We start from the raw sequence: 24,734 nt of genomic DNA on the forward strand, positions 1-24,734 counted from the left end.
TAAAAAAAGGTATTTCCAAGATTAGCCTGTCAGCCAGAAACATCCCGAGAAGAGTAATTTGCCTAGAGGGATGGATGGTGAACATATTCTTGCTGCTCTTATTTCTCCCTCATTGCTGCCATTTGAGGCTTCTCTATTATTTTCTAATAGCTTTTATTTTCAGATGCTTTTCTGGCTAGCTATTCTTGCACATCTCTCTGACTCCTGGGATCGTGGATTCTTTGAACTGCAAGAAATACTGGCTGTAATTTTTTCACTCTCTCTTTTTTAAAAAAAGGTCTCTTCAAAGGTCTGTCCGTGAATTTCCAAAATGCTGTCTCTCTAATCTGATCCTTTCATTGCTGCTAGCGCATAACGCCTTGCATTTTCTCACTTTTCTACTGTTACTACAGCATTTTGCTTGCTTAAGTACAGTGGAGCCCCTGTAAAGGCAGGAAGATATGGTTCTTCTGAAAGTCAGCTCTGTAGCAAAATAGCAAAGCATCTCATGCATTGATCGTGATGGCGGCAGGGAAGTTCCTGTGTTGTCTAATAGACGTCAACGCTACAGATCAGCCAAGTTCTGAAGGTGTGTTCTTTCAGGGAACTGCATTCACAGAAAAGCCCACAGTCACCTTTTCAGACCTGACTATGGTATTGGTGCTGCTGCTAATTCTGTTATGCTTCAGGAACGAAAGTGCTGTGATTTAGAAAGGTTACTTTCTTTACATGAGCTAAATGATGACAGTGACAGCGTTGCTGGTGAAAAGCAGCATCCCATCCCAGCTGTACTTTGCATAAAGCAGCAGGCATGCCTCAGTACTGTCAGTAACCCACTTCCCATGGCCCTATTAATTTGCAGACAGAAAAGGGTGATATTTAGGCAAAAGGTTCTCTTTAGCATGTAGGACTTAGCATAATAGAGGGTTGGTGTGTCTCCAGCCTGCTCCCTCCGACCTGTGGCTTCCTCAGAAGTGAAGCTGTGAGGGTTGTGGTGCAAGAGCGCAGACCCATCCCGGAGGAGTTTGTGCTCCCAGCCGGGGCTCGGGGTAGCCGAGAGTGCCTGGCTGCACAGTGCCATGCTGCCACATCTGCATACTGATTTCCTTGTCACCAGGGTAAATCAGAAGTGACTTCAGTGAAGCCACAGAAGCAGGCTCTTACCACACACAACTGAGAGAAATAGGACTAAACGAGAGAATTGGAATAAATTATACTTGTGTGAAATGCTGTTACTGCTGAAGTTGTTGGCAGAAATTTATTTGGTTTCTATGGCCTCTGCTTTATACCTATGGTTTGTCTTGATATATCTGAATGTCAAATAAAAACTGCATCAGCCACTTTAAATATAGGAGAGGTTTGAGATGAGTGTATGGAATTAGGGAAACAGCAGGAGATTGTTTTGACTGCTTATTGGTAAAGCCACTGGTGAAACTGTATTAAACCTTAGCAATAAAGCATGTATTTTCTGGAAAGTTGAAATGTTAAGTTTCTACATTTTTATATTTTTTTTGTATGACATGATAGGGAGCTGGTTGAGACTTGGCCCTGTTTATAGAGCATCTTGGAAGCCGTTTAAGAAAACAGGTGAGTTAATTATGTTTGTTAAAAAAAATAGCTTTAGTTTGAAAATAGCATGAGAAGGTGCATCATGAAAGATACTGTAAGAGTGCTTGAGAACAGCAATTTAGAACCAAAACGTTTTTCTTTATCAAAATTCTGGATGAAAAATAGTTTAATTTGCAACTTACTAGAAACCAAGAGCTTGCCTTTGTCATTCCAAAACATGCAGTTGTGAAAATGTGCAGTTAATGGGGAGTCTGAAAGCAGTGAGAAAGCATGGCCAGGCGTATACCAGAAAGCAATTCTTCCTCCATCTCCTCCTCATCTTGTTTAATGGAAAAGCAACGCTGTAAAGCCCAGCATGTTTCTTTTTTGTCAATATATGTGTGTGTGTGCCCTCTGTGACCACAGAAAAATGCAAAGCCCAAATCTCTTTCACCTCAGTGACATTTCAAGAAGATTCCAGGTCTAAAATGAGAAAGAAAAATACGTTGTTTCTGGTTTGTTTGTTTGCTTTGGTTTGTTTTTTTTTGGAGATAGAAATACACCGTGGAGACTGTACAGTCAGGGGAAGAAGGCCTGGTAGGCTCAGTTGTGCTAAGCTGTCCTTGCGAGAGCCACTGGAGGAGACCTCATGGCATCTCCACCCTGGGCTGGCACTGGGATGGCCAAAGGCTCCTGAGTCTGGAGGGCTGAGCAGGGATGTAGGGGGACTCCCATGGCAATGCCTGCGCCCCTCTGCCTGGCCAGAAGAGGGTTAAGGGCTGCCGTCTGCTCCATGATTCAGAAGGATTTGAAGGAAAAGGTGTGCCGCCTTTTCCAGGAAATCAGAAGACACAAAGGGAGATGCCTTTGGGGCTTTGCTGCTTCAGTCAGAGGAAGAAGCTGTGTTTTATGTTACTTGGGCATTGTCTTTGGCCAAGTCTGTCATGCCCGCAGGAAAAGGGCCAGTGTAGACTTTGAGGAGGGGGCTGCTGAGATTTTCCTTGACAGGTTAACAAGCTCTTCCCAATCTGTAGGGTCTTTGAAAGCAGCTTTTTTACTGGGCCATGAGCTGCTGTGTGGGGAGCTGAACCTACTTGCATAAACAAGGCTCCAGCTCAGTTGTTTTCTAGTCATAAATTGATCAGGCCATTGATTTGTTGCAAGCATCAGAGTTTAGAGGGATTTTAAATGTGGGAGTCTGCTCTAAGATTTGATTTTACATTATTAATTTAGCAACACAAAGCTACGTGTGGTACTTGCCCTTTTTCTAACAGCATTTAATAGTGGTCAGTTTGACTTGTATTTTTTTTTTGAAGATCAAGATGTTTTGCCTGCTTTTTAGGAGGGTAAACAGTCCAGCCAAACTTATAAAGAAAATCACCTGGTATAAGCTTGGGGACCTAGACGTGCTTTTCCAAGTACAGGAAGGAAGCTGTTGCTTGGTAGAAATGGAGCATAAACAAAGAAAGAAACAGTGGGAATGTGATTACCAGACACATGGAAAACAACTCTCAAGTAAGTCTCTTTAAGATCAAGAAGCGTTAAGACTGATCCTGTCCACACTGACCCCAAGCAAGTTACCACTGATCCAAGTCCAGCCAAGTGGTATGAGCTAGCGAGAGCAACCGCATACCAGTTTGCAGAAATGAATTTTGTTATGGCATTAATCCTGAACTGGGCTGTGTAAGGAAGAGACACCTTAGAAGGGGGGTATAATAGCTTCCTTCTGGGAAGAAATTTGAGAATTTCCTCTTGGTGTGGCTGAGACGGTGGAGGTAGATGTACTATTGCTCAAGTGCAGCAGCAGTTCCCCTCTGCAGATTGTCGTGCCCTCCATGGAGCCAGCGACTCTCGTGGCTGCCAAGGGCACGCCACAGTCCAAAACTGTTTGTGGAGAGCTGCCAGGTTGCTGTAACATTTAGTGGTTCAATACAGAAAAGGGGTTGCTTAGAGCTGCCTCCACACCTACCCATTCAGAAATTCCCCACCCTCTCTCAGAGGTGACCTGCCGCAGCGCCGTTGGATTTGCTGGCATGCCGCAAATGCCAAACAGCCTGAGCAAGGGCTGAAAGACTGACTTATCTTTGCAGCGCTGGGCAATGAAAATGGGGGAATTACAAACCAAAGGAGACATAGGGCTGGAAGGGACCTGCACAGACCATCAAATCTTTTTCCTGGACAAAACTGTTCTTGGCAGCTCCTTGTCTCATGTGCCCTCAACAATCCCCTGTGCCTTCACAGCTAGCATGGCCTCAGGGTGTCCTTCCCACCCAGGAGCCCACCTGCATCCCCACGGCTCAATGGAGGCTTCAGACCCCATGCAGTGCCAGTTGCTTGTGAGCCTTTCTCTTCAAATTCATCCCAATTTTTTCTTTCAGATCATAATACCCAACCACGGAGGGGCTCCTTTAATAACTGTCTGAAAGCAAGAGAAACACTCTTGTCTGAATACTGGCTCCCACACCCCAAATGCACTGGGTGGATTTACTATGCCTCTTGCCTAGTCCAATTCTGGTACATGCAATAAAAAAAAAGTTAGTTTCCACTCTTTGTGTCTTTCACTGCCAGAACTTATTGCAGGATTTCTCTGCCCTTTTAAATGAGGCTGGACTTCTTTATGTGCACAATGTTCACCCACTTGGTTCTGCCCCTGCTTGGTTACCCCAAGACACGTAGGCAGTGTCTCTGGGTGCCCTGGTTCTCCCAGCCCCTTGTGGGAGAGGGACTGTGGCCCCCTGGCCTTGGCATCATTCCTCGCTTGGGGCCCCACTGGGGTGTATCACTTCCTCCAAGGCAGTGTAGGATCCGCCTGACAGCGGTGTTCGTGCCGCCTGACACAAGAGCATTGCCTCCCACAAGGATTTCAACAGTTTCCCACAGCGACAGTGTCTCTGATAGCTGAAATTTCTGATCTAATAAACGATCTTCATATCTCAGCAGGTGTGACTTCAGCAAACTATGGACTGTCAAGTGTAGAAAATGGTGTTTATGCATGCATTTTAATCCTTGTTTGCATAGTACTTTGAAGGTGTAAAATACCTTAGAAATCCTGACTTCTTATTGTTACTATTATCACTGTCATCTTAATTTTCTGTCATTTGGAATATCAGTTATTCATGAGAAATCAGTGCAACAAGTGGGAGTTCTTCCAAAGCTTTTTAGTTCGTATTGTTTTCAGTCACATCATGCCAAATTTCTTAGAGGAACCTGATCTGACACAAACCCAGACAAGTCACTGTAAAACTGTATACAAAAAGACACAGGCTGATACACTGCAGCTGGTGACACCAGGAGATATAGATGTTATTTGCAAAACTCTTCCTTCCCTGTGAGAACGCAAGGGCCGGGGAAGAGCACATGCTGCAGAGAACAGCAGCAACACAAATAGCCTTGGGAGTGAGCTTTGGCTGAGGTGTGTGTTTTGTGCTTATCACTTAATTTAGCAATATTGGGAAAACCCACGAAGGAAAAACATTTGGCTATTTTCCAGATGTGGAATGATGCAGGAAGAAGCAGGGCTGGATTAAGCATGCTTGCTTACTGAAATATATGTACAATCGCTATGGGATACTGTAACTAGCAACATCTATCAAAACTAAAGCAGTAATACTTGTGCTAGGGTGCCTGATGCCTGTGCCTGTGCGTGGCAAACCTGCCTCTGCATGGCAGGTGTGGGTTCTGTGCAGTTTAGGAAATGATGCTTTTACTGTGCTCACCCAACTCGGGTGTATCTGAGCCCTGTACAGAATGCACTGAGTGATTTCCACCACCACCAGCCCACTGTTGTAAGGATTTGCTTTATTCCTTACAGATGAATTACAGAAAAGAGTGAACTGCTTTCCCCCCCCCCCCCCCCCGCCTTCTGATTACACAGTGATTTTGTGTGCCAAAAAGCCACTAAAAAGTAACAGAGTGTGAGAGATTATGTGTGACAGGAATAGAGTCTGTCACAGAGTTGCAGATTATTTATTGCTGGTGTGCTTTGATAAGTGGCTGCAACTGGCTTTAATTTTCTCGATGCTGCCCAGCTGCTTTGATCAGCAATGAAACTGTTAACAGCACTGACAATTAAATTACTGTTGATGGGCATCGCAGTTTAAACTTCCCCTGACAAACAGTGGCAGATCACACCCGTCAGGGCTATTGTTTCAGGCTTTCTTTGGACGTATCACTGGGTTGAATCATGCTGCGCTTCTTTTCAGGATTTTCTTCCACAGTCACCATGGTTAGAGAGTCGCTCTGGTTTCCTGAGCGAGAGCTGGGATCGTAGACAGCGTGCTGGCAGCGTGTGGGAGGTGTGTTTCATTGCCATGTGCCCCTGGAGCAGAGGCTTTGCGTGTGGGTGTCTTCTCTGGGTCCTGTGCTGATCTGCAGCTTGGGAGGAGTGTAGCATCCAGGAGGGGACCAGAAAGCTTCTGTGCATGTAGCAGTCGGCGAGGATCTGGGGTAGGGACGGTGGCTCTGAATGCAGGTGTCGCGTGGGAGAGGACAGTGATCGCCGTCTGAGACAGCAAGCACAGCGGTGAGTGTCCTTTCCTCCTCCTTCCCTGGGACTGATCCCGGCCTTCCTACTTTGCTATAGCTTTTTAAAATCCTCCCTTCATGCAGGGTCTTTCTTTATGCCTTTCAGTCTCTCCTTTTTTACCTGCCCTCCTCTTCTCCCCTCATCTCTCATTACCCTCCTTTTGGTCTCCGTTCTTTCTTTGTTCCTGTCTGTGTGCCTCTGAGGCTGGACGCAGTCTCATGCAAATGCAGTGGGTTCTTTGAACATTTGTAGCCTTATGCTTTGGGAACTGTTGACTGGCAGGCATTGTCTATAATGGATTTAGATGCACCTGAACACCCTATTTGCATTTCTGCCTGTCTGCTCAAAACCACCAGCACTCAGCTCCCTTGAGGCTTGAATTCTGCTAGAAGCAGCTGTGGCAGTGGCATCCTGTGATTTACTTCATCAGTTGACATTTTCAGGAATTTGGTCTGAAATAACGAGGTTGGCCATTTTACTGCCCTCTGCTGCTACACAACTTGGGTAACTTCTTATGTACCCAAAGGGATGGAGTGCCCTAGATATAACTGGCTTTATTAGTGAGAGCTCACATGAAAGTGTGCCTTCTCCTTCTGTTGTTGTTACTATTGTTCAGTGGTCTGTATTGATTTGTGGTATATTTTATTCAGCTAAAACCCTGATCAGCCCAGTTTTGCTGTGTGTCTAGATTGCTTGTAGAATTAGGAGTTCTAGTAGTGATTTCAAGATCAGAAGCAAATCCTCTACAAAATTAGGTCTTGCCTATGTAAACAAGTTGCACTACTTTTAACTACTATTCTGTAACATTGATATAACCCTCCCCTAGTGCGAATTCAGGTATGCCAGTATGAACATGCTTATACCAGTGTAGCTTGTTCCCCTGTGGGAAAGGGGAACAAGCTATTCCAGTAGAGTGCTTTTATTTGGCTCTGACTACATCCACACTTTCGATGCATTGGCAGAAATACACCAGCAAATAATACTTGTAATTTAACATGGGTGAACTGGTACAAAATCACGTATGGAACAAGTCTTGGTCTGCAAACTGCCTCAATAACTTCTTGACAAGCGTTGAATATGCCTTGAATTTATAATATTGTCTTTGTGAATGAAGATACAGTGGAAAGACTTAGTGTCGTTATGTATTCACACTTAAGAAACTAAGAAATGGTCAGTGTGTTGACTCTAAAGTCATGACTGTGAGTCATGTGAGTCATGGCTGTAGTTTATTTTTAAATAAAGTACGTAAGACTTTATTCACTTTCAGACTGGTTGCTGACCTTTTTATTTGCAGCATATTGGCAATCTAAGAGGGCCATGGCAAAGATGCAAATTCCAGTAATGCTTACTTGGAAGTGCCTTTGAGCTGGCAGGGAAATACAGAGGTGTTCTAGCAACGTTGAAAATCTGGGTCCTGAAAAGCCACTTGTGCCAGTGAAAAGTGTCTGGTGACTGTGAAATACTCGGCATTCATATCTGTGGTCATCTACCTCAGTTATCAGCAGGGCAGAGCAGTCCAGAGATCAACAGGTACAGAGAGAAACTTAAAAAAATTCCAATTAGGTACTATAATCCCAAATATCATGGCTTACTGGGTTTTTCCTAGTACTGCTGCTAATCTAGATGATTGCTATGTGCCTTGTAGCAAGAACCATGTAGGAAAGACTCTTGGTGTTTGCAGGCAAAGGAGAAATACATTTGGCATGGGAAACACTTTGTATTCAGAGTAATTGGGGGAAGGCAGTGACACCAACAGACTGGGGTCTTCTGGAGAAGAACTGGCTTAATTGCACATGACTGACAGGTGTCTGGAAACATGGGACCTAACTAAAACTTCTAGGCTTTACTCTGCCACAGAGTAAATAAATGGATATGACCTGTTTCTTCTGCAAGATAAGAGGTTATTTTAAGGCAGGTGATGGGGAGGTGAAGGAGTCTGCGGAAGGATTAACTGGTGCCATTAGGGGACCGCAAAGCTTTGCTGGGAGGAACACACCTTATTGTGCTGTTTGTCACAGTTACCTTGCTGGGCTGTTGAGGGAAATAAGCTTTCACAGAACCTAATAGTTTTCGCCTATGAGTTAGTGTCACCTCCATCTCATTTAATTCTCACCTTTGCTTATTGTGAGTGCCATTTCAATGCTGCGTTTCTCGACTTCGTTACCTCCAGACTGAGCACTGCTTTGGAAACAGCTTTCTGAACTGCAAGTGGCTTGTTTTGCAGAGCAGGAAGGAAGACTTCTGTGCTGTTTTTTCTCTGAGCTCATTGACTCTCCATAACTCTGACAGTGGTGGCAGAGGTGGCTCCCATGGGCAGGCTGGGGCCCTTGCCTGCAGGCTGGGGCTGCAGCTGGCTGGTGCTGGGGCTGTCGGGGTGGCACAGGCAGGCAGCAGTCAGTAAAACTGGTGTATGCTCATCAAGAGCCTGCAGCTGACCTTGGACAAATCTGCAGTTGGGCTGTAACCCAGCCTAGCATCCAGCTCGCTCTGGTCTTTGCTGCATCTTTCTAGGAGGAAAGTGATCTGTGATGGTCCTTTTGCTGGTTTAGATTACTTCTCTCTCATGGGTTTTGCCTGCTCTTCTTTGCATCAGGTGTGAGCTGTCAACTGCTGCTCTTTCTCCTTAAAGAGTCCGGCAACATTGGCAGCCCTGGAAGGAGAGGCAGAGGCATCAGACAGGTCCTTGCCTGCAGTTCTTGGCAGAGAGGCTTCCAGTCAGGACAGTTTATGTGAGATTCACAGACAGAAGCAGTATCAGCTCAGCCCTGCTCCCGCAGGAGTCTGCAGAATCCATTGGTGAGCAGTTTTGAAAAGCTCCTTTTTATTGTCTCATCGCCTCCACTTTTAACCAGATCTGAAATTGTTCATTATAAAACACCCAATCATCCTTACAGCAATCGCATCACTGGTGTCTGCGGTGATGCGTTGTGAGCTGCACAGGAGGGAAGTCATTAATATCTGTGTTTATACATTTCCCTAAAGATGAAGAGATGACTGCAGTGGACAATTAGTTTTGCTGGGAAAGACACCGAATGACCTGACCTGATCAAGGAAGACATCAAAACGTTACGCTCTTTAGTTTTCTCTGCTTCACTCAGACATTTGCTGGTGTGGTCTGTTGTTCTTTAGCAAATATGTTTGGGTCTGAGTGCTGCCTGAGACGGTTAGAAACCCAATATGCTTTTTGAGGCAGGGGCAATTATTTATTATGTGCTTGTCCAGCTCCTAGCGCTTTTGGTTGCTGTGCCGACTGATTGCTAATGGTTGAGCAATAGTATTTATTACTGGCAGCTGGTAATAGCAGTCTGTATTTATGCCTCATAGGGGAATTTGGTATGTGCACACAGCCATGGGATGTTAAAGGTTTTTGTACTGTTTAGAGGCACCATGAAGTCTGTGCAGACCGTCTAGCCTTCTGCCATTTTAAGTGCTTCCTTACTTCATTTCAGAGATATTTGTTTATTCCTTCCCTTGCTACCCTCCCAAACTTTTCAAATCTTTTCCATCTGGGCTCTTGTGTTTATAAACTCTTGTGCATTTGGAGCTTGTAGGCAGCAACCACTTTGAAGCCTACTTTTGTAGTACAGACCAAATAGCTGCCAGAAAACACCATGGGCTCTCTCGTCTGCCACCACCTCCTTATGGCACTGCAGGTCTCTCTGCGATTGCCTCCCTTCTACCTGTTGGATGCCCAGCCCTGCGCTCACTGCTGTAGGTCAGCATCACCCTGCTAAGGAGTCCACAGAACTTCCCTGATTACACAGCTTGGGGATCTGGCGCGGCACAGTTGCTATTGAAATATTTTCATTTGTCTTGGTTTGTTTCTCTCGAAAAATCAGTGCAGCAACTCGTAACTCCTGTTTTGTAAGACCTCCACAGCTAAAGCCTATCACTTTTTTTCTGGTGTGGAAAAGATGAGCTGGTCAGCCCTGAGCCAGGCTGAAGTCTGGCCTCATAAAAACCGTCTGTCACCTTTTAGCCATTCTTCTTGCCACTTCCTTTTCGTAGCAGAGATAAGGGGAGTGTTTCCTGCTAGCTCCTGTCTCTCTGTGATAAACTGCTGTGGTCTTTATTGGAAAGCATTGTATGGCTGCTCTTAGCGCTGCGATAAAGAAAATACTGTGAATTGGCTGCATTGTGTTTGGCTTCCTTTCAGCCAAGGCCAGTCTGGACACTGAGGACCTGATCTTACTTCTGTTTCAGGCCTCAGCTCATGTTTGTGTGGGAGACAGGGATTTTTGTTTGTTTAAAGCCACCTTTACACGTTTGACATGCAGCTGTTGAAAGGCAGTGTGATCCATAAATCTATAGATGGGAGTCTGCAGGTGCCCCTTGTTCCATATCCTCCTTTGCACTCTCGTCCCTCCCTTGTGGCAGGGCTGGAGCTGGTGTAGATACCGTTACGTTAGTGTCGTGCGGCGTGTTAGTGCTTTCCTTACCCTCGCCAGCTGGGAACTCCCAGCTCTCCAGGCAGGGGTGCTTTTGACCCTCCTTGTATTTCCAGTTGTCAGTGCTTGTAGCAAGGAGGGTGTATAGCCAACCAGTACTGTTTTGTTTCAGTTTGGGATTTTTTGCTTGGATCTTTCAATTTGGTGACAAAAAAAGTGAGTGTCAGTATAGGTTAGCTTTAAAGCAATGAGAAGAATCCTCCTTCTGAATTCCACGGCTTTCAGATTTGTTGTCTTTTGTCAAGAGCTGTATTGTCAGGTTTGCTGCCCATGAGATTGGGAGCCTGGATTCTCCAGGGCTTTAGTTTACGGCTGATAACTCACACAAAGAGTTTCTGTCTGGTTTGTGCCTGGCACACACACAGCTGCATCTGGTAGTGGGACAGTTGTACGAGTAGCAGAGTAGTCACTGGCAAAAATACTGGGATAGTATTATTTGAACAGTAGGAGGAGATCAGCGAAGACAAATGCACAGTTAAATTTGTATGATGTGGGTGTGTTCATTCACCTGCGTGCCTAAAGCTCCCTCAGGCTGAATCAAAGGAAAGCACCAGTGCAAACAGTTTATCCTGTCTCCTTTTTTCACCAGATAAGTCATGGATAAACTGGGAGAGAAGGAAGGACTGAGGTAGGCATGGAAAGGTTTTGAGCTTGAGAACTGAGGCTGAGAGTGAGTTTCGTTGTGCATGCCGCATCAGCCTGTGCGTGGTTTGAGTCCTTTGGGCACATTTAACACAGCATAAATTCCACCCTAAATGCTCTTTGTGGGTTGTCTAGTTTCCTTCCTCCCACAGAGATTTTTAATTAAAAATCTAGGACCAAAATAACTGCAGTGCCATCTTTTAACTATTGTTGAAGGAAGAGCTTCATGCTCTTGTTTCTGAGAAACAGTGAAGTTTATGCAAAAAAACACAGTATATTAATTTCCTGTAGAATTTCAGGGAGAGTGGCAGTATCAGAGGAAGTATAGGTGGATGCTAAATTTAAACCACTGTACAGCAGATCTTGGTAATACTATAGCACCCAAAAGTCTGAAAAGCTAAAGAGGGGCATATAAGGATCTTTTAAAAAATAGATGCACTTCCTTAAAATTTATTTGGTTTTGTTTATTCAGCCCTCCTTGTGAAGGCTTCTAAAGTTTATAGAGCCTGTCTGAATCTGACAGGAGAAACAAGGAAGTAGAGGAGCAGAAAATTCAGCATGATTGGAGCACCGTGGTATGTGGTCATTTCTCCATCACTTAGCTGTTCTTCAGAAGCAGATGAGCCAGGTCAGGTATAATTTAATGGGCTTGGGGTCAGAACCATTGGGTAGAAATATAGTTTGTGCTTATACAGGATGTCAAGGTAGAAATATACTTTTAATCTAAAATTCTTGGCATTTAGGACTGTCCATTTCATTCTTTGTGAGCATGTGTTTGGGACAGTGGATGCTCATGACATAAATAGTCTGGAACTGATTCTGGAAAATCTTTGGGAAATTAAACAGCACTTGATTTCTCTCTTGTTAGATGGTTTGTAAACATCCTTTCCTGACATTACCTTTGCCTTACTGCTGTGTTGAAGTTCCCTTTTGAGCCTGAGTCTGAAAATGGCTCAACAGGACTCGAGACAGAAGTCTGATTTTGTTTTACTTTGTTATAAGGGGCCAATATTTCACAAACAAGGGAATAATGTCAGGAGGACACTATCAAGCATGAAAACAGGTATTAAAATTAGCTTGGTATTTCCTAGTAATTGTGTGGTGGGAGTGTAGCCCCAAGGCACAATCTTTTCTGGATTTAATTATATAAAGGCAGAGGTGGATATCATAGAAAGCCATCAGTGAGGCTTGCAGTTGCCTGGGTTTTTTTTTTAAATGTCATTAAAGCTTGAAGTAGGATCCTTCCATTAAAAGGGAATATGATCTCATTATGTGATTTAGATAGTGGTATGAGGCTGTAATGATTCTCTTTAATACGTTCTTTTTAAAGAAAAATATCGAGGCAAGAATTGACCTTGAAGATGTGGCTTGCTTGCAAATGACGTAACTGCACACCTGTCCAAAGCAATGTGTTCTTGTCATGGCTTTAAATCTCCAATAGCTTTAGCTAGAGTAACTAAGTGAATTTCTCATTAATGTTTCTGTGTACCTGATGCCGTATTTCCTTCACCACCCTGAGCTTATCCCAAATCCGGTCACGCCCTGCAAAGGGCCGTGCTCATTGGAGCCCTCCTGCGGGCAGTGGGATGGCAGGTGCCATGTGGGGCCAGGCTCCCTCTTCCCAAGGCCTGTCACCGTGACTCCATCAGGGCAACTGTCCTGGTTTTGGCTTGGATAGGGCTAGTTTTTCTTCTTAGTAGCTAGAATAGTGCTGGGTTTTGGATTCAGTATGGGATTTGGTATGAGAAGAATACTTAGCTCTATCCCAGCCGTGGTTTAAACCACAACAGTGACCCTTACCACAGCCTGGGGTCCCTAGCCCCTAAGGTACCACTAGAAAAACTGAGTTACTAAAAAGCTGTTCTCTTAGGAAGTCAGCTACAGTTTAAAAGGATTCTGTGGGAGGTCATTGGAGGGTATTACTAACAATTAGCATGCATAGAAATTCAAGGGCATGGGGGGCTGTAGGATATCTGTTCCCCAAGTAGTATACTGAGTTATGGGTAGTTACTGGAAAGCTTAATGTGTCAAAGGTGGATGTGGTTTACCATTATGCAACTCATTAATACTGTTCATGGGACTCTGAGACTTGCTGCTTGAAATGCTCAGGCTTAGAGACACTGTGTGCCTTAAACAAAAAATGTCACTGGTGGATGGGCTATCAATAACCACAATAAAAAGGAAGCAAAGCACTTCAAATCTGGTTTTCAGGTAGAGATTTTTTGAGTCTCATGTCCAATGTTTTTACCTTTGGGTCTAATATTTATTTTGAAATTTATAACTGAGTGCTTATTTCCTTAACTAGCACAAAGCTTTTAACACTTTTCTTAGTGCCTAACCTCACACTGTGTCTCTGTGCCTGAGCATCACACCCTGAAGTCAGAGGGAGTGCTGCCTTTTGGCTTGGGCATGTGCTGCCAAACCACTGCGGGCTGGTCAGGAGCTGTGCCCACACTTCAGCACAAGCAGCAGGGATTCAAGGGTCGTCTGTATTGCAAGTGAGGTGTGATGGTGGCTTGTATCTGCTTATCTGAGCACTTGGACAAGCTTGCTCAGTAGCAGACATCAGCAAGGATGTCAGAATGATCTGGCCATGGGGTTCTTGCCTGATTTCTCAGATATAATGTCTAGCCTGCCTTGCATGCCTTACTACTGCAGCCCGTGCCATTAGCCCTATTCCAGCTAGCTAGCTCAAAGGTAATTCATGTATGTGTGCCTGAATTGTGTTTGTACCTTTTTTGATGTAAATATATCTCCACCAGCCTCTTGAGGTCACTGCTGAGCAGCAGCTGTGATAGCCACATCAATCTTTATGTCATCTATATGAAACTTTAATTTAAAGAAGTATATAAATATTTCTAGATAAACAGAAATTTAGAGGCAGAGATCTGGTTCCTGAATTTGTTTCCAAGTGGATCCTTACTGGAATTTCTTGGCTAGTGTGTTACGAAAACTGCATCAGGAGATCAATTGTGGTCTCCGATGGCACATTTCTTCCTATACATTGCACATGTGCTTGGTTGTACATTATGTTTTGGTGGGGAGTCTTTGCTGATCTGCATTTTGAGTTTGTTTTCCTGCTTAAAAGAACGCTGACTAGAGATATCAGTAATAAATAATGGTCAACTAAATAAAAATTCAGTAAGATGGTTAAGCATTCAGATGCTTAATGTTTGCTTAACAGATGTGATTTACCTTTTGGTCATCTTCAGTTGAATATATTAGAACATGGGATTAAAGGGCTGAAGAGAATTCAAAGAAAACACCTTACCTTTCTGCATAGATTGGTGCTTCAATAAAATACGTTTGCATGAGCTTTACTCAGTAGAGATGCCTTCAGAAATCAGGGCTTAAAGGATTTACCGAAAATAAAATAAGGGACTAAGACAAAAGTTGGTAGGAAAGGTGCTTGCTCCTGTCTTTCACTGAGTGCTGGGGACTTTCTCATCCTTCTGGTAGTGTGGGGAAAACCTTCAATTCTGCATGCATCTGTTGTTACCGGGGAAGTAATTAATGTTGATGTACTAGTTGTAATTACAGCAAGTGAGGTATGATCTATGTAGTTAGCAAGGGGAAAGACCAGTGAAATTGCTAAGTCAGGAGAAGCTCCTCAGTGCTAGTGGGAAATTTAATATGCTTTGTTAAATTAATAGCCTTCTGCATAACAATCAATTTACAGTTTAAAGGGCAGAGGAGGTGGATGTAAAAATCATTAAGCATTCATTTCAGTGACCCACTCGATATTCTTAGTCAGAAGAAATCACTAGCACAATGTTTAAAGAGTAAATTGCAAGTGTTTTAAGACCAAAAAACCACATGAGAATTGTGTATTTAATACTTCTCAAAATGCCCATTTCTAAGCCATAAGGTTGCAGTGATCCTTTTCCCAAACACAACATGGCTTTAGTGATAGGCTGGTGTTTGCTCACAGGAGATGTTTGTCCAAACCAGAGATGATTCTGAAGATGAGGTTTTCCTACATGTCAAATAAAAATGTTTTGCCCTTTGTGACTCTGCATTTTAAATTTCTTAGTCCCAAATTAAATAGGGGTCCCCCGAATGAATAATCTGGGATGTTTTTTTCTTAGCATGGGCACTCAGTGCCTGGTTTTGCCTGTAGTTGTTCTGTTTGTGGTCTTTGTACGTAATGCTCACTGCAGAGAGAGATTAGTTGTGAGAAGATTATGCGTGTAAATGCTGCTGGTGTGCCTAAAGCTGCAAATGTTCTGGTGTACACAAAGGAAACATTAATCAAGACATTTTACAGAGAATTAAGGGAGGAAATAGTTTTGTCTCCTGATTACTACATAATTTTCACTGCCCAGTGCAGGAAAAGGCGGGCAAAGAAGCAGAAGGCGATAGAAAGAGGTGGTTGTTCTGTTCTCAGAGCAAGAGCAGATTGCTGGGGGTGGCTGTGGCAGGCAACTTCCACAAAAACAGCACAAGAGAGGCAGCTTTAAGGACTCTACAGGGCAATGTGAGTTTCGAGTTAGGTTGTAGGGATGAACTAGCCACACTCCTGAGCTTGCCAAAGCAGCTGAGAGAAATCCTTCCTGTTGCATATAATCTTAATAAAGCAGTCTGTAGCTTTAGCTTTCCGTAACGTGGTTCCTTTGTTGCAGATGCGTGTCTTCAGCAACCCGCGTTATTTGATTTTTTTTCCAGCCTGGACCGATCATCAAGCTGAGTAATATGGCATGCAGCAGAGGGTATGGCAGGCCTTAAAATCAGAGCACTCCTGCAGTACCAGTATTTCCATGTATTCATCTGGAGCATGTGAAGGATTGAAAGAGTGGGGCTCTACTGAGCTGCTGGGGCTGGTTTAAGATGCAGCAGAGCAGGACATGGTCTAGGAGGAACATACTGGGGACCACCACTGGTGAGGAAAGGTCCCCTTGCCAGCACCACAGAGAAATAGCTGACCCCAATAACTCTGGGGAATAGCTGACATTAATTGTGAAGCCTCATTGGTTTAGGTTCCAGCTAACAGCATGACAGCCCAAAACATTCAGTGTCAGCTGCAATATGTGTGTTTTGCCATATCCCTAACCAAAACCCATGGGTGTTAGGTAGAGAAGAAAATTGCCTGTGCAGGCACTTTTCACTGTATCAAGTTTTATTTAACTGTTAGTAGGGGATTGGTTGTCCAATTACCTATCTTATAAATAGGTATTTTAGGAATAGCTTCCAGAAACAGATTTCACAGACTTTCTGAAATGATTGTAGTTCTTCAGCTGTTGTAAATCACCAGTGCACCACTGAACTAATAATTTACCCTTGTTGAGGATCTGTGCAGCTGTTTTTCCTTGTGAATACTTAGGGCTGTAATTGCTAGAAATGTATCTGCTAACAATTTGCCTTCTCTTTTCATTCATGAAATTTTTACCTCCTCAGGGTTAATTGAATCAGGAAGTGTCAGTATCTTTAGATTTAATTTTCCTTATTGATGGAGATTCTGGAGTGAATGACTGCTGTGAATACAAAATATGGTTTAATTTGATTTCTGGGAAATATTTAGTGACCAGAAAAAGAGAAGGTTGTTTGAAACAAGCTTTGAATAAATTAAGAGCCCCCCCAACTAGCACAGCCTTCTTGACTATACAACCCCCCTAATTAACTATTTATAGAGATGTGCATTTTTCCAATCTATTTTAAAATGCTGGAAATGAGAGTAAGCAAACCAACCTACCCACCAGTTTGCGGAGGGTAGGGGCAGCATATTATCTGTACAGTGTTTAGTTGTGTGGTAATTATATATCAGGAACTGCAAAATTTAAAGATGGAGCCAGGAAAATTCCATCCCCAAAAGCCTCGAGGCCGATGCTGAAAGCTGCCAGTAGCTTCCCAGCAAGCACAAAAGGCCCAAAAAGCAGATGAGCCATGTGAAAGGCATCTCTGCACCCACACTGAGCATCTGTAAATGCATTAGTTGCTGCCTGAACCCCAGATGGGTCCAGTGCCAGAAAAGGAGAGCGCTGGCTGTTCCCATTTGCTTTAATGGCAGCCACGAGGTTTGCTGATAAAATAACTTTTATTCTTGCGCCATTGCTCTTTTGTCAGCGGTTCTTGAAGCTGCCTGGGAGTGAAAGTCCCATTAGGCGATTGCACCCTGTTAAGTTCACCACTTTCATTGTCCTGTGTTTCATGGGGATTTGACGCAGAATTTTAATCTACTATATTTTTCATTTTTAAAAGATAAAGTGGTCTCAAAGACAGGGTTAGCAAGAAGTTTCTTTCTTGCTACTGAATTATTTATTTCTATTTAAGCTCTAGCGAACAGCCCACATTTAATAGCCCATTACTGCTTAGAGAGCTGTCAACACAAAAGGGGTAATCCTGAAAAATAGTGTGTTTAGTGGCTCTGTAATACTCTCTGTATTACCTTTCCTTCATTTTTATGATCAAGAGCACAGAACAGAAGGGCAGAAATGACCTGAGCTGCAAACTTCAGTGTGCGTTAATCTGCCAAAACTAACCCCCAGATAAATTCGTGCAAGAGCTACAGTGAAGATTTTTCGCGATGAGGTTAGCTTCCTAAGAGAGTTTATGGATCCTGCATCAGTTGGCATCTTCAAATCAAGACATAATGTCTTTCTAGGGTAATTCTCCATCTCATCTGCTGGATTTGGAGGGAACGCAGGAACAGTGGTTGAAATTTGTTGCATTGTGTTATGTAAGTGGTTTGGTAACATAATGGCAGGTTTTGGCCTTCTGCAGTTCAGGCCCAATTTTGATTTTTACCTTCTCTATATTCCCCAAGCCCCCACAAGAACTGGTTTCCATGAAGCATCTGCCATACCGTGAAGCAACCTCCAAAATACTGATTTAGAATTAGATTTGGGTTTCAGAACAACAGTGTTGTCTTCAAATCAGCCATGAAGGATTTGAGGCTCAAAAGCACTCATGTCTCATGTAGCACTCATGCACTCGTGTATCTTCTATGGTTGCTTATTTCTTATCAGATACTTCATCACCAGTGAATTTTGTATGTTTTCCAGATAATCATACATTAACGGTCAAAAGTAGATTTAGTACAAGGCTATATTCTTGGAACCCTTCACAACCTTCTATCTCACACAGGTGATTTTGGGCAGAGGCTGGATTATTTAGGTGTCTAAAGAGCCCTGTTGTGAAAAACACTGAGCACACCTCCCACCCTCTTGTTACATCCCTTTGGAAAATTGCCCCTGGCATCTACTGTTCAGCAACTGCAACTCCCACAAGCTTTATGTAATTTGGAGCCAGCTTGGGCAGGGCAACCCTTACGGACAGATAGAACAAGCAGCTCTCTGAGTGAGCTAATGACTTATTCTGATGGATTTGTGGCTTATGTTGGATTCACTGATGCTTGGTAATAGCTGGTAATAATGTTAGATGATCTTTGAAAAACAGGCCGGGATGTTGGTGTCACAGCGTGTTGCGTGGTTGTGTGTGTGTGGCTGACAGACGGACACATTGCCACTGCTGCTTCTCAGGGAGCTTCGGTCACTGGAGGTCTTCTGTCAAAAAGGACCCAGTTAAGAGGAACTTATTCAAATTGATCTTTCTGGTCAAAAAGAGATGAGCTGCTGCCACAAGTTTGTATTAAGAGATATAAGAGAAGAGCCAGAGCAAATCACTGACTTGAGGAAAATATTTTTCCTTTGTTATTGCCCAATGGCTGTTCCCAGTTAAAGAAGGCATCCAGATTTCTTGCTGCAAGCCCGTGGCTTAAATAAGTGTGGGAATGAGAGAGCATCAATACAATAATTCTGTTAGTTATCCCATGGTTGAATAAAGTGAAATAATAGGTGAGGGAAACACTGAAGCATTGGTCTCTCTGCATAGTAAATATAGCAGCAGTTGAAAGAAATTGGGGTCTGGTATGTCCACCTTGGCATACAGCCTGCTCTCGCTCTGGTGTCTGGAGGGGTTTTGCCACTGACATCAGTGTGAGCTGGCTGGCAGTTCTCCACTGGCATGGCTTACAGTATTGGTGAGACAAAATGATGCTGAATGTGGCCTTTTTGTTACCCTGTCAGGAAGAGTCTCCACCACAAGAACAGGGCGTAAGAGCTGGATAGACAGCAGTTTTACATTTGTAACTTGTTCTCCAGCGTGCTTTCCACTGGGTGGACCTGGGATTTCTGAACGCCTTCCTCCACGATCAGCTCAGCCTTGCCAGTCACTGCTTTTTGGGGAGAATATCCCATGGATCTGCTTTTGCTCTGAGCCACTTACAAGCAGTTCCAGAGGCAGAGAGTTGAGATGGCCTTTCTGGGAACAAGGGCAGAAAATAGCTCAGTGTTAGCATTCCAAACCCAGCTATTTAGACCTGGATTATTTTTAAATATTTTGCTTTCAGACACATAACTAGCTGCATTTTCCTCCTCTCTTTTTTTAAAGTTAGCTTTAATTTTACATCTTCTCCTCACCCAGCTGTATGCAATCAAGAGTATCCGTGCAAAAAAAGGGTTATTTACATTGCTAAATGTTAGGTAGCTAAATTGCCTGCTCCTTTGGAGATGCCATTGGCTGCAATGGGAATGTGGGGACTTTTTGAGCCTGGACGTATGGTTTGCAGGGCGGTTTTAATGAGCAGTTGAATTGACAGGAGGCAGAGCAGCAGTGAGTGGAAGGTGCTACAGCCACCTTATTTCACCCTGCTGTCATCACACATCATCAGCCTGAAACACAGCCTTGTGTGAGGGGTTGGTCCATGGCAGCCCCATCCAGTGTGCAGTGTCCTGGTGCTAAGATACAAAGCCTTGCACTGAGAGTTGTGTGAAGTGATTGTAGTGAAATGCTGCTGCTGAATCTGTAGTGTCTTAAAGCCACCTCACAGGGGGGAACAGGGTAACACATAGGGCTTTTAGGGAATGTTGTGTCATCAGAGGACTGCACAGACCTTAATTCACCCTCTGCGGATGACACTTGCCCATCAGGGGACATGCATCCCCTTCAGATTGCAGCTGCATGGCCTGGGGGAGTCCCATTTTCAGGCTAGCCCCAGCTGCTAGCCATTAGCCCCTTTTTAGATGTTACAGACCCTCACATCTGTTGGCTCACCCTCCCAGCATGGTGAGCTGACTTCAGAAAGACCTGCTCCTCAAAGTGGTTTGGATAAGCCATGCTCATTGTTGGAGTCCTGACTGGTTTAGATCAAATTAAGCTCTTGGGCACTGAGGCCATCTCTTGCAGAAAAGGAGGAGCAGATTCTCTCTTGCCTTGTAAGTCGCGGTTAGTTTATAAATTTGATGCAGCCTGTTGTGTAAATAAATTAGTAAAAAATTGCAAAACCTGAAACATTGGGACTGAGGACTTGAGGATCTACAGGGATTAGCAGGGCAGGTGGAGGGACAGAGCTCAGATAAAACACAGGAGGGGAGTTTCTCACAGTGGGACACGTTCATGGCATCTCCGCATGCGGTGTCTCAGCAGGGAAGGTTGAGCTCCAAGAGGCCACTGAAGGTTCCCCATTAAATTGGGTCACTTGGGCCAGCGCAAGCACTGGGATGGTACTGGGAGCAGGAAGAGCAGGGCAGGATGTTCGGCCCATTTTCCACCTAGTGCCACACAGGTCACCCTACATGCATGCTGGTCCTGCCCTCCCAAACTGCATTGCAACTCTGGGCAACTTTTTCCCCTTTGCTTTCCCAGTAGCCTAAAAGAGATGGGAAAACTTGGAGGCTCTTTTAAGGAAATGTGTACCATCCAAAAGGGTTTTTCTTTACCACAATAACTGTCCCCTGGAGAAGCAGCAGAGTTTGTGATCTGTAATGCCCACCCAAAGGCTGGGTTAATGCTTCTTACTGCTAGCAAGAGCCCTACCTCTGGCTGCACATGGGAAGAGAATAAAGCTTGTAACTCAGGAAGGAGACAGTCATAATATCTGTTTGTAATGGGTAAGAAAGAACTGCTTGTTGGATGGGTATAAAAGAAACCTTTAATTCCAGCCAGTATACTCTAATGTGTTAGCCAAGTGGTGGTAAAGAGCACAGTACCACCAGGCTCTTCTGCAGGGATGCAGGGAAGCTTTTCGGGAGACAAATGCAGTTCTTTACCCTCACAGAGCATCAAGGTTTATCTTACTGATCAAACTGCAAGGCTGTTCTAAATGCCATTTTAAAGAAAACTGAAATTATTTATATGTGCTGTAATTGGAAATAAGGGCAGGAGTGACACGGACGTTATCACTGCTTGCTGCTCTCTGCAGCCAATGCAGCTGGTCTTCTCCATGCAGCTCAGATTGATTTCTGTGGAGATGGTGTAACTCTGCTGACACCAATGGAGTTATATTTATGAAAGAGACTCCAAAACCTTAAAAAAAAAAAAAAGTTAATTTTTTTAGCCTCTATGTACTGGATAGACCTGGTAATTATTCTATTATTCTATTCTAGCTATTATTCTAGATAGATCATTGTAGGTAGGAGGGTGTTACACTGCCTGGATTCACCAAGGAGCAGTGTCCTGCTTCCCTGCAGTCTGCAAATACTGGGAGTCAGCAAATCAGTAATTGTAGCTTCAAACTAATATCACTTCTTTTTTTTTTTTTTTTTCCTGCATAGCCTTCTGGCACTCTATAAAAAGATCTGGCACGCTACATAGGATTAGGCGGCTTTGAAGCAGCAGAGTCATCTGGGTGTGAAACTTTGATTTCCTGTGTCTTGAAATGAACTGTTATTTCTATCTTTCTTTTTCAGAAAACCCCCACAGCTCATGCCATGAAGGAGGAGAACTTTCTTCGTCGCAGGTTCTCCCTCTGTCCAGCCTCATCCACCCCTCAGAAGGTTGATCCTCGCAAGCTGACACGCAATCTGTTCTTCGGGGCCGACAATGACATCTACCCGCTCAGCCCAGGTTGGTTTCTGGTGTGTCAGTGCAGAAAGTAGTGTGTCTCAGGTGCTTGACTGCAAGTAGATACTTGAGCATGCTGTCAGGAAGCGAAGAGGAAGAAGTTAATGTAGAAGAGAGAGAGAAGCTGCTGCAACACAGGTATTACTGGATCCTAGACAGTGGTGCTTTCATGATGCTGTTGTCTTTCATTGCCATGGCGTTAAGTGGGAAGTGGAGGGCATCAGAGTTGGGGTTCATAACTGTTTGAACACTGCATGGCCTCACATTTAAAAAATGCCTAGTGTTTTCGGGCACTTCCACTTCGACACACTTGATGTGTTTCACCCTAAGCGTCGAACTCATAAGATTTACTGGCCCCATTTGCAGACGTTTAATGGCAGGTTTCCCTGTTCAGATTTAGAGTCCAGGATAAATATTACAAGAGCAGACTTTCTGTGGTTAATGTTCTGTAAATATCTACAAGCACTACAAGTACCAGGAATCTTGACAGGTTGCAGTGAATGGCAGACTGGCTTTAAGTGTTCTCTTTACATCATTTCTGCTTTGAATTTCCTAGCACCCTTTCTGAAGGAAATAGAGCTCATTTTATTGTTTCAGAATTTGTTGCCCACAATAAACATTCAAGTCTTTCCTTGATTGCAGTCTGCAAACAATGCTTCCGTTCCAGTCTGTAAACAAGTGCTTCAGGGACCAGTCACAAGTTTGTAGAGCTGTCATTTGCAGCTGCCATGTCAGTGCTAAATAATCAAACCTCACAGCACCTTCATGAGCTCTCAAAACACTGATATCCAGAGAAAGAACATAGCATCTGTCATAAGGTTTCAGTGTTCATATAGATGTAACACCTGACAGACTCTCTGGGTTTTGCAGATGTAGAGCAAAACCAGCTCTGGGTTTCCTGAGCTAATTGTCTTTAAGTGCAAAGGTTTCAAGGGCCTCTGATTTTGCAGGTATTTCTATTTGTGGGTGTCTGCTTCAAGGCAATGTGAGCTTATTTTTAGCAGAGCTGACTAATCCTGGCTGCCACTGAGGTGACTGAAAGCTTCAACAACCTTTTGGTAATCAAATTGAAAACAACTTAAAATGGGACACCTAAAATCTTGTACATTTCAAACCTGTAGGGACTTCTGAACAGCTAGTTGCCCATAAATACAGTCAGTACAAATGTGTGGTAAGTAAATAGCTGTTTCACTTCTGCTGTCCTTGGGAGCTGAAGGGATGATTTTTCAGGCTGTACTCACTGCTCCTTGCTTCAGGGAGATGGAGAGCCATAGCTTAGAGTTTGCTCATTCTTCTTAGCAGCATTTTCAGTGTTAAAAAAGTTACTGACTTCCTCACAGAGGTATTCCAGTGCTGTAATCTTTCAGAAACCAGGGAAAGTTGAGGGTTTCAGTGTGGAGGAGGTAGCTGGAAGAGTTTGGCTGTTCCTCAGCTTCTCCCACCACCTTGTTTCTTCTTGATCCCTGCTGGCAGCCAGACCAAACAGCCTTTGCTAGGCTCAGCAGGGCAAGTGCCTTGAGCCATGCTGGAGCTTTTGTTCTGCTGCACAGTTCTCCCAAGTAGCTTCCAGCACTGGCATCAGTGAGGGTGGTAGCCCTCTGTATTACAAAGGAAGAGCGTAGGCCAAGGAGTTTGTAAAGGAGAGAATAGCTCTTTTAAACAAACAGAAGTTACTGCTTCAGCCAGGGGATTTCTTGCAGAGAGTCTGGGTTTTTGTCTATCCTTACTTTTTTTTTTTCACTCCTTTCATTTCTTTCCTGATCCCCACAGAGCTGCCTTCTCTCTTTGTTTTCCTCACATTTCCCGTAAGAAGTAACTGTCGTTCTACATGTTCAGTTCCCATTTCCCGTGGTGGCTCCCCTTTCACTACTTTGCTGCTGCTTCTGCCTCGTTTTCCTCCGAGCCTCATGTGCTTCCCCTCACCTTCTCCTGTCCCTCTGAGGGATGCTGCTATCACCATAGATAAGCCACAGGTCTACATCTGTAAGCTGCATCCAGTATTTCTCTGTCCCCCATTTTTCTCTATTGTTTTACATGAACTTGCAGTTCTTGAGGCTTTTCCAGTGGTCTGTGTTTTGCTGCCTGACCCCAGCAGGTTTTTCTTCATGAGGGCACTGGGCTGATTGTGTTGGGTGGGTGCTGTGGGCAGCAAAGCCCAGTGATTTCCTGCCAGGAAGTTGGTGGGTTATGAGGTGGCTGGAGCTGCAGGTCTCACAGCATCACCACCGAGCATTAGCTCTCCAACAACAAAGGTGTGCAAGTAAATAATTCAGTGAGAAGGGAGCAACAGACTTTACACCTCAGGCAAGCTATGAAGATTCAGTTCAGCAAGGGGATTTTTTTTAAAGGAAACATACGGGAAATGCAGAGGACACTATCTGAAATAGCACTTCGGACTTTTTGCCTCTTGCTTGCATACAAAAATGCTAATGATTCTGGTAACTAAAAGAAATTTGAGGAAGGCATTTTTTTAATAGGAAGTTCACAAACTAGAGATATGAATTCATGTTCCTTGCCCGTGTCTGTCTTTCACTTAGCAATAAGGAGAGACAATCTTTCTCTATTTTCTCTTTCAGAGGGTAGGAAATTTATTGGGAGAGTAGCTAAAAGAACTTTTAGAGTCTCTTTTTGACTAGGCTGCAAGATCACACAGAGTCTTTAAATAAAAATTTAGATCAGCTTATCTGCATTCCTTTCATGAATATGGGAATTTCACTGTGATAGATACATTGAACTACATTTCAGTCTGGTGTACA

The 24,734-nt window shown here is 43.9% G+C and overlaps 1 protein-coding gene across 6 annotated transcripts in view; it reads left to right on the forward strand.

Annotated features, from left to right (window-relative positions):
• Positions 1-24,734, forward strand: part of OSBPL5 (oxysterol binding protein like 5) — a 141,978-nt gene that overhangs the window by 53,516 nt on the left and 63,728 nt on the right. For 3 of the 6 annotated variants that reach the window (XM_074884856.1, XM_074884859.1, XM_074884857.1), the window contains exon 2: positions 21,825-21,981. In XM_074884856.1, coding sequence (XP_074740957.1) covers positions 21,846-21,981 — 136 coding nt within the window. In that variant the 5' untranslated portion in view covers positions 21,825-21,845. Of the gene's footprint in view, positions 1-5,921; positions 6,050-21,200; positions 21,496-21,824; positions 21,982-24,734 lie in introns of those variants that run through there. The other 3 variants (XM_074884858.1, XM_074884860.1, XM_074884855.1) reach the window with 3 other exon arrangements.

Source organism: Strix uralensis, chromosome 15 (assembly GCF_047716275.1).
Source record: "Strix uralensis isolate ZFMK-TIS-50842 chromosome 15, bStrUra1, whole genome shotgun sequence".
NCBI lineage: Eukaryota > Metazoa > Chordata > Aves > Strigiformes > Strigidae > Strix > Strix uralensis.